The 15,542-nt window shown below is 41.2% G+C and overlaps 1 protein-coding gene across 2 annotated transcripts in view; it reads left to right on the forward strand.

Moving 5' to 3' along the window:
- ZNF704 (zinc finger protein 704) overlaps positions 1-15,542 on the forward strand; it is a 112,264-nt gene that overhangs the window by 33,600 nt on the left and 63,122 nt on the right. For both annotated transcript variants that reach the window (XM_063450362.1, XM_063450363.1), the window contains exon 3: positions 5,930-5,986. In XM_063450362.1, coding sequence (XP_063306432.1) covers positions 5,930-5,986 — 57 coding nt within the window. The remainder of the gene's footprint in view (positions 1-5,929; positions 5,987-15,542) is intronic.

A 15,542-nucleotide genomic window follows, 5' to 3' on the forward strand; every position in this document is an offset into this window, starting at 1 on the left:
TTTTTTGTTTGTTTTTTGTAATTCTGATTTTTATTTTCCAAAATGAAAGTTACAATAATGTAAACGCGGATAGTTTTACATGTTAACAAGCAATCAAAAGGAAACTTTTTTTTTTTTTTGTAAAGACAGTTGTGATATATGTCTGAAATGTTAACATCGGGAGCAATATAATAACAGGTGGGTTCGCAGACCAGCTATGATGAAGGACACGCAGGTCCCATATACCGATATTTAATACTTAGAGTCATAAAATATGGTGTTGTGTGTTTCTAGTTTCGATAACCAGAGTATGCTCCGTAGGCTTGAGACTGTTTCAGGGTAAAGCTACGAGGGACCAAGAAGTATGCAAGCTTAGTAATTCGTAGGTCGTGCATGTGGTCGGTCTCTCAGTGCCCGGTAGCTACAGTGGTGTATCGTACTGGTTGGATTATACTCCACTAGATTCATAGATATAGGTGTACTTGTGCACCGTCTGTGTATGGGTTCGTGGTGTGCGTCATTCCACTGATCTCTATTTTGTTTCTTCCTGAGTTAAGGGTATGTTGTGGTGAATGCCTTCTACCTCGTCTGAGTGCAGGTGATATGGGGTCCATAAGCGGTCAGGTGTGTGCTTTGAACGGAGGTAGGATGTAGTGTTTGTGGTGGTTGTGTAGCAATACTGTAAATTCCCTGCGTTCCGAGTAGCACTCGTTATGCGTCCCGAGACGCAGGGGGTGGGAAGCCTGAGTCAGATTGTGGTGATGTTGTGTACGGTACACTTTGCCCGGTGTATAGTGTATTGTGTATCACGTGTTCGACTACCTCAGCCCTCGTTCCCGGTCTCCCCCGCCCCAGCACTCCAACGGCCCACCAGGGGAAGTTGAGGAGAGAAGGTGGGATAGCGTAATAAGGTAGGGTAGGTGGGAGTAGGAAAGGAGTTGTATTGTGATCCGTGTTACGAGGGCTCTGTCCCCGCTGATGTTCCTTCTACAGCCCCAGCAGTGTCTCCTTCCCGCCGGTTAGGTTCTCAGTTCCATCAAGGTCTTTGGAACAGAGAAGAGGCATGCGCTTCCTCAAATTTCAGGGAATTAAAAGCGGTTTGGAAGGCACTGGTTTTCTTCAGTTCAGTCATCACCAATCAGACAGTGAGGATTCAGTCGGACAACGCCACTACAGTGGCTTATTTGAATCACCAAGGAGGCACAAATGTGAAAGCTCTACAAGATCTCTGCTACCGCATAATGTCTTGGGCCCAAGCGAATCTTCTCGCAATATCAGCTACCCATATCAGAGGGTCTCTAAACATTATTGCAGACGACCTCAGCAGAAGCCATTGGTCTCAGGCAGACTGGGCGCTATTAAACCAAGTTTTCTTGGAGCTGGTTTCACACTTCGGCAGGCCAGAGATAGACTTGTTGGCCACAAGGAGAAACAGAAAAGTACAAAGATTTGCTTCTCTCCGTACAGGAGATTACCCAGATGTCCTAGACCAGGGGTAGGCAACCTTTTAGCAGCACTGTGCCGATATAGGATTGTGATGTCCCGTAGCGTGCCGGTCCTATTTTTTTTTAAATTGAGGTGTGTATGCTGCCGTATTCTGCTTGTGTTATTTGTACTGTAATTGCTTTGGATCGTTGTATTTGTGCATTATATTGTATATATTATATTGTAAATGTTCATTAGTAGTTTGTGGTATCGTGTATGATACATATGAATGTGGGCTGTGTATGGGGGCTGCTTGTGGAATTGTGTGTGGATGCATATGTCACATTGTGTGTTTAGTAATGTGGGGCTGTTTGGGGTATTGCATGTGAGAGGCTGCATGTGGGGTTGTGTGCATGTATGTGGATTGTTAGTGGGTTACGTTTGTGCTGATTGTGTGTATGTTTGTGTGTGCGCTGTTTGTATTATTTGTATGAGGGGAGGGTTATTCTGCATTTCTGTGTATATCTAGCAGTGTGGGTGACTTCCCTGGGGTCCAGTGGGGACCAGGCTGGCCAGGTACAGGTCAAGGACAGGAGCTGCAACAGCAGCTGCGGGCTGCTTTACTACATGTGGATTAATACATGTGGATTAATCTCAGATCACTTCCTCCATGTGCTACAATGCTTAAATTGAGGATTGTCCTTCACAACCTCTTCGTATTAGCAGATATCTGAAGTTTTACTAGGACTCCTGATAAGCCAGAGCCTGTTTGGCTCTAGCAGCCTTGAGTGCCGTGCAAAGACACCTTGAGTGCCGTGCATGGCACTAGTGCCGTAGGTTGCCTACCCCTGTACCTAGACGGTCTATCGATACCTTGGAACTTCGACATGGCTTATGTTTTCCCTCCTATCGCTCTTATACCACGGATTGTTCAGAAAATAAGATGGGAGAAGGCAAGAATTTTGGCAGTCCTGCCCTTCTGGCCAAACAGAAGTTGGTTTTCAGAAGTGGAAAACATGACCATCTCACGTTGGCCTCTCCTAATCTCTTCTCACATATTAGAGAATGTGACTCTTCCCGTAGAAACCCTGGAGATGTTTCACCTGACGGCATGGTTGCTGCAAGGATGATCCTTCAAGGTCATGGTCTTTCTGACCATTTATGTGACGTTTTGCTGTCTTCTGTCCGCTTGTCCACTTCGAAAATCTATTTCAGGGTTTGGATGAAGTTCAGAACCTGGTGTTCACTTCGAGGTTTGGATCCTGCCAAAGCCTCAGTCCCGGGAATTCTTTCTTTTTTGCAAGATGGGTTTGAAGCCGGCCTAGGGGTATCTACGCTCAAAGGCCAGATTTCAGCTCTTCTTGGTTCGTGACATTGCCTCAAACATGCTTGTACGAAGGTTTATTAAGTCCATACGGTTGAAAAGGCCTCCCAAGCTAGTTCCCTTTCCTACCTGGGATTTGTCTCTGGTTCTTCAAGCCCTTTGTGAACCACCATTTGAACCATTACTTCAGGTCCCCATCAAGCTGCTTACCTTCAAGACGGCCTTCCTGGTGGCTTTCACCTCCGCTAGGAGAATAGGTGAGATCCGAGCTCTATCTTCTTCTCCGTGGTTCACCATATTTCATCAAGAAAAAGTGGTCCTGCATCCCAGGCCTTCTTTTTTGCCTAAGGTTTTATCAAGTGCTGCGATTAACCAGCCTATTATTCTGCCGGCCTTTTGTAAATCACCTACATCAGATTTGGAAAGAAAGTGGCATCTCCTGGATGTTAGGAGATCCCTGAAGATCTACCTTCGGAAGACTCAGGGGTTTAGATCCTTAGATCATCTCTTTGTCTACTTTCAAGGCAAATGCAAGGGTTGTGCTGTCTCCGGACCCTCGTTGGCTAGATGGCTGACAAATACCATCAGGTTGGCCTATCACTCCAAAGGGATTCCTCTTAGATTCCCGTTAAAGGCTCATTCCACTAGGGCTATGGCGACCTCCTGGGCTGAAAGAGCAGCAGCTTCACCTGAAGACATCTGCAAAGCGGCTACTTGGTCTTCCTTACATACCTTTATCAAGCATTATAGGCTGGACATATTCTCATCATCTGAGGCTGCTTTTGGGCGCAAGGTGCTGCAAGCTGTGGCCTGCTGAGTCCCCACCCTTTATTTTGTTGCAGGGATCTTGCTATATCCCACTTGTGAGTACTGCCACTATACGAAGGGAAAAACAGTAATTTTACTTACCGTAAATTCCTTTTTTCTTTGTATAGTGGCAGTACTGACTTTCCCTCCGCTTTAATATGGATTAAATGAATTTGCATTATTCGGTCTCCGTTTGGTTCTTTTTTTATTACTGGTGTGTGACTATGGCTTGCAGGTTTTATGGAGGCAGCAGGCAGAGCACAGCTATAAAGCTCAAAGAAGGGGGAGCTTCTTGTCCAAGACCGGAAGGAACATCCCACTTGTGAGTACTGCCACTATACGAAGAAAAAAGGAATTTACGGTAAGTAAAATTACTGTTTTTTGGCACATTTTTTGTGCTGAAAAATCCCAACTCGACTTATACTCGAGTCAATGTCTGTATTATGGCAATTTACATTGCCATAATACAGACAATGGGGCTGTGTAGGAGGGGGGCTGGCAGATTACCTCTACTGCAGCTCCTGTCAGCTCCCTTCTCCTCTGCGCCGGTCCGGTCAGCTCCCCTGTCAGCTCCCAGTGTAAGTCTCGCAAGAGCCGCGGGGTCATAGCGCGGCCGCGAGACTTACACTGGGACTTGCAGAGGGAGCTGACCGGACCGGCGCTGAGGAGAAGGGAGCTGACAGGAGCTGCAGGAGAGGTAAGTAACAGCTTCCTGCCAGCCCCCCTCCACTGAACTGCCAATGCCACTGGACCACCAGGGAGTGAGAGCCCCCTTCCCTGCCATGTATCAAGCAGGGAGAGGGGACGAAAAAAAATAAATAAATATAAATAATAATAAAATTAAAAATAATAATTTAACAAAAAAAAAAAGATTATTAAAATAATAATTAAAAAAAAATTATAATAAAAATGCCACCCCACACCAAGGCTCTGCAACACATACACAAACACACACTGCATCACACACACTCACACTGCACTCATATACACACACTGCACTCATATACATACACTGCATTCATACACACACTGCACTCATACATACACAGACTGCATTCATTATATACACACACTGTAAATAAATATTAAATTAATATAATTTTTTTTAGGATCTAATTTTATTTAGAAATTTACCAGTATCTGCAGCATTTCCCACCCTAGTCTTATACTCGAGTCAATAAATTTTCCCAGTTTTTGGGGGGTAAAATTAGGGGCCTCGGCTTATATTTGGGTCGGCTTATACTCGAGTATATACGGTAGTTAATTTAATTTTAAAAAAAATCTACCGGTATTTCCTTTCAAAACTTAATGAAAGAATTATCCTATTAAAATTTTTTGTCAGTGCACATATCTGTTTAAATGCTGCACGTCTGCCTGTCTGTCTGAACGTAACTCATTAAAGGAAAACTGGTTGAAGTGGTTATGGTACCTGGGGTGTGTGGTTGCCAGGTCTTGCATCACTCCTAAATAATTTACTCAACATCCCAGTAATGCAGATCCCGGTGCCCACATACTCCAGGCTCCATAACTGCTTATCGTCTGTTTTCACATATTGCTCTGTTTTTCGATTTTTCGATTTTCAAGATTTGGCAAATTACATCACAGTTCAGATGAGGCACACATTGCAAATTAGAGGGAGAAATCAAAGTGTTACTTTAATTTCCCCTCCTCTTCCCTGTATGCTTTCTCTATGATGACTGCTAGATGCAGAGCTTGTAACAATGACTGACAGTTAAAATGGAGGGGCCAGAGTGCAAGATAAAGTGGTTCAGATTTCTACGTTTTAATTAATTTTTCACAGTACACAAAAATACATATTTTTGAAATATTTGGGATATTTTTTAAATAGTTTTGAACTTTTCCCTGTGGTTTGTTACTGTACATGTGTTTTAACAGAACACTCCAAGTACAGTAACCACTACAGTGCTGTAGTGGTTATGGTGCTAGAAATGTCCAGGCACCCGCCCAATTTTAAGTAGTCAAACCGTTTTAGAATGATTTGGCTTCTTACTTAGGGTTCGCAGACAAAGTTTCCCACTACCATTAGTTCAGACAGTGTCGGAAGCTCTATGTCTGAGGTAAGACTTGTGGTGATGCTCTGTACTGTTGTGCTAAGCTCATGAGAGGTAATGGATGCTTAGCAGATTAGGAGCTTCTGGCTCTCAATCTAAAGTAGTGGAGTCGGGGAGCGGCACAGTAGTAGTTATGGTGCTTGGAGTGTTCTCTTAAGTATAAACAAACGTTATATTTGTAATATCTGTTATATCCCTCACCTGTTCTTTGATATTTTTTTTGTTAATGGTCTAGTTGTGCGGCCAACATAATGAAGGCCGTATGGACACGTGGGTAAGTAGTTTACATTATCTGCATGACAGGTTGTCAATTCTTTTTTAGGAGAGAATTTGGTGACATTTCATGGATTTATCAGCGACTTGTTCTTCATATGGAGAGGTAATACACCAGTCCATTTAAATGACAATACATAGCAGAATTTAGTTGGGAAGAAGTTAAATTTGTAGATATTACCATATACATAAAGGAAAGTGAAATTCAATCAAAACACATTTTTAAAAAGTAATCACCACTAGTTACACAGAAAAGGGATGTTTACATTTCTCATGGTTGTGCAAAGTTCCAAAGGATCATTTACGAAAAATAAATCAAACTGTGCTAAAGAAAAGGTTTTCGCAAACTAGTGTCAACAATTAACCCCTTAAGACCGCAGGACGTACTATGCCGTCCTTATTTTGGTGGCTCTAAAAGCCGCAGGACGGCATAGTACGTCCTGCGATCTTATGTACTTACCCGGTCGCCGGCGATCCCACGCCGGCGATCGCGGTATGGGGGACTTACCCGGGAGCCCAGGGAGTCCCCCTGCGTCCTCTTCAGCCGCCCAGGGCCATGTGATCGCGAGGTCCTTGCGAGGACCCCGCGATCACATGGACGGCATAGCCGTCCAAGGCATTGCCAGCAGGGGGACTGCCTGTAATGACAGGTACTCCCCCTGCTGTCTGAAATACAAATAAAAAATGTTAAAACAGTGTAAAAATAAATTATATATACTTAGATCATATATATATTTATTATATATATGATCTAAGTATATATATATACACACATATACACACATACACATAAATATGCATACACTGTCTACGTGTATTTTAATATTAATATATACATAATTATATATATATATTAATATCAAAATACACGTACAATGATATTGATTAAATATATATATAATTTTCATTATATATATATTTATATATAATAAAAAATAAATAAATATATAAATACGTTAAAAAAATAAATAAAAAAATAATAAAAAAATAATGAAAAAAAATAGATAAAAAATATATAAACATGCGTAATTTCGTTCTAACTGTATTTTAAAATTAATATATATATATTGATATCAAAATACATGTAGAACGAAATAATATATATATCTATATACATAAGTATATACGTATATATCACTATGTATATACCTATATATAAATAAAAATAATTAAAAAAAATTATATACATATATATACACACATATATATATACACACATATATATATAATAATTCTACGCATATATTTATGTAATAATTTTACATAATTAGGTCATTTTATTAATTACAATTTGCAGGACCTGCCTGCCAACCCAGGCCAAAAGTTCAGGGAATTACATTGTCTAGCACTATATTTAACTCTGTAACTTTCCAAGACACCATGAAACCTGTACATGGGGGGTACTGTTTTACTCGGAAGACTTCGCTGAACACAAATATTAGTGTTTCAAAACAGTAAAATATATTACAACGACGATATCGTCAGTGACAGTGAAATTTTTTGCATTTTTCACACACAAATGGCACTTACACCGACGATATAATTGTTGTGATACGTTTTACTGTTTTGAAACACTAATATTTGTGTTCAGCGAAGTCTCCTGAGTATAACAGTACCCCTCATGTACAGGTTTTATGGTGTTTTCAAAAGTTACAGAGTCAAATATAAGGTTTGCGTTTCAGTTTTTTCACATTAAAATTCGCCAGGTTGCCTTTGAGACCGTATGGTAGCCCAGGAATGAAAATTATCCCCATGATGGCATACCATTTGCAATAGTAGACAACCCAGGGTATTGCAAATAGGGTATGTTCAGTTTTTTTAGTAGCCACTTAGTCACAAACACTGGCCAAAATTTGCGTTCAAATTAGTTTTTTGCATTTTCAAATATTAACACTAACTTTGGCCAGTGTTTGTGACCAAGTGGCTACTAAAAAAGACTGGACATACTCAATTTGCAATACCTTAGGTTGTCTACTTTTGCAAATGGTATGCCATCATGGGGGTAATTCTTATTTCTGGGCTACCATATGGTCTCAAAGGCAACGTAATCAATCTGGCGAATTTCAATGTAAAAAAACTGAAATATGTAACACGCTATATTTGACCCTGTAACTTCCCAAAACACCATAAAACCTGTACATAGGGGGTACTGTTTTACACGCGAGACATCGCTGAATACAAATATGTGTATTGTATTGCAGTAAAAGCAAACAGTATTATGACATTCACAGTTAGAATGTCACGTAGAACTAAAAAAATGTAAAAAATTCTTATTTTCTCCCATTTTTTAAATATTTTTTTCATATTAAATTATGTTCCATACCTAAATATTTGATGTTAAACGAAAGCCCCTTTTCCCCTGAATAAAATGATATATAATAATGGGGGGTGCATTTAATATGAAAGAGGTGAATTATGGTTGGACAGACATATAGCGCAAATGCCAGGTTTTGTTTACGTTTTTTTGGATCACAACTTGTACATTTGGCTGCGGTCTTAAGGGGTTAAAGGAACACCCCATGCACCATAATCACTACAGATCACTGTAGTGATCACTGTATGCCAGGAGAGACCTTCCCAGGCTTGCGAATTGTTTATTAACTTACCTGGAGTCCATCAGGTATGTCTTCTGAAGCTAATTCCACAGTGTATGCTCTGCCAAGAACGGTCGGCTCGTTGAGGAGAGCATCAGCTGAGCACACTCAGCCAATGTACTAATCCTTGCACCAGCTTAGCTTAGTGCTACAGCTACAGCAGCAGGCGAGGAGATGACCAGTGCCCGGCAGACACCAAGTAAATTGTCAAACAGTTTATAGTGGTTATAATGCTTTGAGTGTTCCTTTAATCAAATTTTATGTAAATAGTTTAGGAGGTAAGTCAAAAGTAGTTATAAAATGAGGCAATTTATACATAAATATCTGCCTCTTCTGGGGATCAATCCCAATCTAAGAGATATATTCTCAAAGTGGCCAACATCATTAACAGGGAGGGTTTAAAAATCTGAAAAACACCTTAGTAGAAAAATTATTTAATAGACCTCTTAAAAAACCTTTTATTCAAGACAGACATTATATTGATGTGACACCTATTTAACATGCAGAAATATTGGAAATATTTCTTTCCACTCAAAGCACCATAGCCAGTACAGTACATACTAGTTGTCATCCAAGAATACTGGTGCTACCACAATGTAAGTTGTCAGCAGCATGATTTGGCAACTTACATGGGGCCTGCACCTTCTTAATTGAAAGACCAAAGCTCCTCTGTGGAGCTTCTGTTAGCTTTCATAAGCTAAGTTCTGCCGTGTTGACCAGCTGATTACTCTCAGCCAATGAGCTAAGCCTTGCACTGCCGGGTTTAACTCAATGCGGAGAGCTTCCGGCTCTTATGGTGGATGTGATTGACATGCAGCAGGCCCCCCCCCGTAAGTGGTTAAACTATTAGCAAATGATTTGTCTACGTACATGACTCCTAACTCCTTCGATCACCAAATCACATTACCCTTCCATTCCCAATAAGTAACGCAGCACCATGTTGAGGGCAATGGCCACAGCTTTATTTAAACCAGCACAACCAAATACTGTCAGCGGCTGGTTTTACCCAGCAGACAGGCACACTTTAAACTTCTTCCAGAGCCTCTTCAGCCTGTCCTTCGTCATAAACCAAATTCAGGCTGCTACTCCCCAAGCCAGTCCGGGCATTATTCATTTACCAAACTTGCTGGCGCAGGAAACCCGCCACCGCAGATCCCCACCCCTACTGGGGGATGCGTCCTCCAAAGCCAGCGCCTGTTCAATTATTGATTGTAACCCCATATTAAATGTATCCAAACTGATATGAGTAAGATGTTCCAAATCAGTACGCATAACATTTTGGTTATCTCCTTCTAGTTCAACATGACGAATCACCAATCCACCCACGAATCATGATATTGTCATGTTGAAGCCAATTCTACCTCGCTATACCCCTTTGGCATTGGGTGCTCTTGACCAAGGTAATTATCAGCGTGAATCAGCAGAATGAGCAGCATAACTGGTTCCGTCACACACCGCCGAAGTGATAACCCAAGATAAAATTGCTGCCAGCGCAACCCCCTGATCCTACACCACCTAATCTTGACCCGGTGATGAGGAATCTTAAGATTCTGGTCAAACGACCTCTGGTCTGCCTGACCAGCTGCCCAATAAATCAAACATATAGAGATTAACTAGAAATAAATAAATAAACCAAACATTAACCATACCCAGGCACTTATAAAAGGTGCGGACGAACATACAATCGAAACCTACACGATTCCCACGGACCCAGCAGCCGAGTTGAAGAGTCTGACAGACCTAACCTGCTTGCCTGCATATTCGGACCGATGCGGAATGAATGAGTTGAGTAACCACTATCATCCACTCCTAACGAGCGCAACATCAACATAAACACTATAGTGAACAGATAAGAACCGTACGATATGCATGTAAATAAAAGGAACCTCAGCACTGAGACGAATCTCCAAATATTGGGGGCTCCAATCCTAATCACTCTACCACTACCCGATTGATCAGTATTAGATCACCAAATCAAAAATTCCACTTCATTTTCACACTGAAGAACATCCTTCCTAAAAAGGGGAAACTGAGCTCTTGAACTTGGAGCCACCAATCTGCCGACACATACAGCTGCATAAAAACACACTGAAAAGGCCACCCTAAACAGGATTGATTCAAATGGGGAAACGTAAAGCAGGCAGAACCCCACCTATGTCTACCAGCAAGTACACAAATACAGGATGCCTAACGACCACCCTAAGTTTACAATACCAGTGCAATACCCGTTAAACCACAAATACTTTAGTCACACCTTCCTTTCCAATGAAGGGCATCAAAATTGAAAGAGCTGACATACCCTGTTCCACTGACACAGATGTCCCACGATGCCGCAAGTCAAAAAGAAAGGCTAAAGTGGATGGCAACCTACTTTCCAACCAAATTCTCCTACCACACACATCTATTGATTCCACACATTCAGGTATGCTGCCCAAGATAAGTAAAAAATAATAAAAAGGCTGCGCTTACGATAAAAACAGACACAGTGTAAAGTCCAAAGGGAGGAAAAGTCCAACTGGTGTGTCCTTACAGGAGGTATTTGCTGGTGGTGTCCTCTACCAATGTAGTAGTTCCTCTCATATGAAAGACAGAAGGGAAGAGATGGACAACCAATAGTGTAGTTTGCACAATACTGATGTGGATAGAAATAATAATAATAGTTGAGAACTCACATTTACCAGAGCTACTGTCCTAGCTCTGGAATAAAGCGCATACAGCGGTATAATCCCCGCTTATGGGATTTAAATGGGTTCCTCTCTGTGTTCTTGGTGTCCAATTCTCAAAAAGATAAAAGAAACATCCGATAGTGCTCACTGTTTGGCAAAGTGGATAAAATAATAAAAGAGTATACTCACAAACCAAGAGCAGACCGACTGCTCTGTGTAGACAGCTTTGGTGGATTGATCCCCACCTAGGATTTCTTTAAAATGCAGGAAACTTCCAGGGTTTTTATCAAGGTGTAATAAAACCAATAAAGATTAAAAAGCCAGGGTAAAATAATTAAGTTTCTATAAAAAAAGATATTTTGGCACAAACAAATGTCCAAAAAATACTTTAATATATTATAAAAACACAAATATAAATATCCATAACGCGTTTCGTCAGAGACTTTTTCAAATGGATTAACAGAAATTACCTGGCTAATAGGTATTATATAGGAGCATAACTGGTTTAAATTTGGCGCCAAAAGTTGGTCTGACCAATCAGAAATAAGAACATATTAAAAAGCTTTAAAACGTGTGTTTAAAATAATCATATGTAGTTTATAATAGTATAACTTATTCCTGATATTTCTGAAGAAAAACAAGGGCAGGAAAGTATAGATTTAATCCTTTTAAGATAGTCATGTGACAAGGTACTTCCGCATTTCGGAAGTTTTAGCCGCAATGTCTTATGGGAGTTGTAGTTTAATTTTGCTGCGACCTGTGGCCGCATAAAAACACCTCAAATAGTATATTTATAATTAGTAGCAGTGGCTCTCTTGTCAATTTAAGGGTTAAAATAATAAAACGAGGGTTTAAAATAGTTGAATCTAAGGATTGAAAATAGGACATGTGACAAATCGGTACTTCCGCAAAACGGAAGTTAAACCGAACTGACTCATGGGAAATGTAGTTATAATCCCAGAGTCAGTAAAAACTGGCCAATAATAATTGCATTAAGGGAGTTAAACACTGCAGTTAAGAAATGGATGAATAATAAGAGATATTAAAGGAAATAGGGACTAAAATAATTAATTGGATAAAAACAAATAGTTTTTAGAATAAGAGCAAGTTATTTTACAGTAAAATGGAAGTATGGAAACAGCTTATAATTATAAGTCTATATGGAAAACATTAAGAACATATACATTTAAAGGTACAGGCATAGTTAAACATACAAAATCATAAAAAGTTGTGTAAATCAAAATCTGCATTAAGACCATGGGGTATAAGAGTCTGAAGATTATACACCCATTCCATCTCTGTTTTTCCAAGCAGCTTTTTTATATCACCTCCACGCCAGGAGGTGGAACATTTTTTTATACCAATGCATTTTAGTAGGCGTGGGTCTTTATTGTGCATAATGAAATGTTTGGATACTGTATGATTTAAGTATCCGTTTTTTATATTCCTGCAATGTTCGCTCAGTCTTATCTTCAGGCACCTTGTGGTCATCCCCACATATTGGAGGCCACATGGGCACTCAAGCAGGTAAATCACATTTTTTGTGTTGCAGCAAATAAAATCATAAATACTATACACTTTTTTTGTCCGATTCGACATAAAATTTGTGACTTTGGATGGAATAAAATTATCTGTAGTTTTACACACAATGCATTGTTTACATTTATAGAAACCTTTCGTCTGGGGAAAAAAGGATAGATTTCTGGGAGGAGATTTTTTAGTAAAATTTGTAGTTAAAATAGATTTAAAATTAGGTGCTCCTCTGAAAACAATATTTGGATGATTGGGTATGATGGGATTAAGTATTTCATCGTGTTTCAGTATATGCCAGTGTTTTCTTATTATTTTTTTGACATCATTATTTTTGTTATTAAAATTAAAAATAATTGGGAGTGCTATTGGTTCGATATTTTCTTTATTTTTGTACGTCAGAAGTTCTTTTTTTTTTTTTTGTCAATCTTTCTTTTATTGAGGCATGAGACAAGCGGGGATACAGAATAAGGAAGAGGGGAATCACAGTATTTGTACAGAGTGGGAACATTTTAACATAACAGTACCTCTCCCTCTAATGGTAGCCTCCTTTTATATTATACAAGTTTGCCGAGAGATTAGTATCATACATATAATAACAGTTATGAGAGAAGTTTTAAACTATACGATTGTATTGTCAAAGTGAATTTGAGTAAACAGGTGTTAATCAGATGAATTACAGCCTAAACTTGTCGCTGCTGACCTAGTCATGGTGCGTAATCAGATCAGGATGTTGCACAGATTAACCTTCGGGGTGCATAAACGTAACTTAGATGGGTCACATAAAATAGGCAAGACCTTGCTATAAACTGGGTTTGCGTAAGCGATGTTTGAGATTGAACAACATGCTGAGTGGGGCACCACTGCGATTACTTGTGTCGTTACGGGCTGGGTTATGCGCAGGTGGCGCCGATTAAGTGGCAGTCAAGAACGATCAGACTGGGGATATATGACTAGAGCGAGTAGGTGCAGCTAAATTATTTTAACAGGATTGTCTAGACTTATAGGTTGGTAGCATAATACTGAATGGTAGGATTTGATGATGCATACAGTTGTTATCTTATACGCTCGATGCTAAACGTTCTTGGCGGTGTATGCACTAGTTATTGGGTATGCTTAGCATCCGTTACTCGCGGTGTTGATTATGCAGGGCAGCAAATACGCGTGATAATGATAGTAGTTATGCTTGGCCACAGATACGCGTGGGAATGAAGTTGCGTAGTGGCACATACGTGGAGGGTTGAATATGTTTGGCACCTTTTTCGCGTCATTATTAAATATGCTTGATGACAGCTGTTCTAGATAGCGAATGTGTTCGGTATCATATATGCATGGAGTGCAAGGGTATCACCTAGAAAGAGAACAATAACAATGACAAAGACTCCCTAGGAATTAAAGTAAAACATTGTAACGTAACTGAAGGGCCTGTGGTAGGCTCACGCTGAATACCTGTCTATCGTAGGAACATGACAGTCTGACTATGGCACTCTTGTATAGGTAAATTTGTGGCTCGCGTAACGTAAACTGCACATAGTGAAAACATCATTGTGCTGTACAAGGTGAAAACAGTTGAGGGTTATTCTAGGCCAGTCTGTCTAGTTCTTTGATGCTTAGCTGTAGCTGACTCTGACATAGACATTGAAATGGTTAGTACTATGTTTGAGGGAATATATGTTAAAAAAAAAAAAAAAAAAAAAACCCTCCATGGAAGTGGGGCACAATACCCGTTTGTGGGGCACGAGTATATAATCAGCAGGTGCCAGGCTATCTGGGAACACGTCTAGTGGGCGTAATCAGGCGGTAACAGGTTGGAAATGAATATGTTAAGAAGTGCAAAACCAAGTAAAAATGGGAAAACAATGGAGAGCACTTAAAAGTTCAGTGTTGTCCGTTAGGTGAGGCCGGGGCAGCGGTGTCCCCTATGTCGGTGCCCGGAGACAGTCCAAGGCCTCTTACCCGGTCGTCCGATGCTTTGTCCGTGCGGTGATCGGAGGTCGCCTGGTCGTTGGTAAGTGTCGTTCATGTGGGCTGTACAGCCGTCGTCTCGAGTGGGGAGCTGCCTGCAGTCCAGTGGTCTGGTTAATTATATTTCCAGGGATGGGTGAGTTGCAGCAGTGAGCGCTGGTCAATAGCGGTGTTCGGAGTTAGACGTGACATCCTCGTGTAACTTGTGGTGTGGCCCCAGACGTTGGGAGCATAAAACACAGTTCAGGTAGGTTGTGATAGGCTGTTTAGTGACTGACCCGACTGCAGCAGTGGTTTGATATGCTGGGAGTTCCGCATGTCCATGCCTGCCTTCGGGACCGGTGAGCCATGCGGCCGCCAGTCGCGGGTCAGTTCAGGTGGTGATAGTAGCGTAAGGGTCTGGTGTGAGGCCTTGTGGGACAAATGGGACAGTCCTGGTTGGGTCCCACCCGTGACGCGGGGAAACTTGGCTCGTCTGGTTTTGTGGCGTGAGGGAGTCTAGCGTTAGGCCTAGAGATTGTAAGAGTGGGACTGCGTCGCTCGGTTCTCGTATCTGGTGTAAGTCAGTACCTTGTTGGACCGTTAGGGTGTGGGATGGCCGCCAGCGGTAACTAAGGCCTCTTTGACGGATGAGAGTGGTCAGTGGTTGAAGGGATCTTCTCCAGGCCAGGGTGCCGTTGGAGAGGTCCGCATAGAAGCTCAGAGCCCTTCCGTCGAACTGCGGGGGCGTTTTGCCCCTCAGGGCGTCCAGTAGCGCCTTTTTGTCAGTGCTGTTCCGGAAAACGAGTATGGTGTCTCTGGTGGACCCGGCAGGTGCCTTAGGTGACTTGGGGACCCTGAATATGTTTTCCGGGTGGATGGTCTCTGCCTGTGTCGGCGGTAATATCGTTTTGAGTAAGCGGTTGAC

The sequence above is a fragment of the Pelobates fuscus genome, chromosome 4 (assembly GCF_036172605.1).
Source record: "Pelobates fuscus isolate aPelFus1 chromosome 4, aPelFus1.pri, whole genome shotgun sequence".
Lineage (NCBI taxonomy): Eukaryota > Metazoa > Chordata > Amphibia > Anura > Pelobatidae > Pelobates > Pelobates fuscus.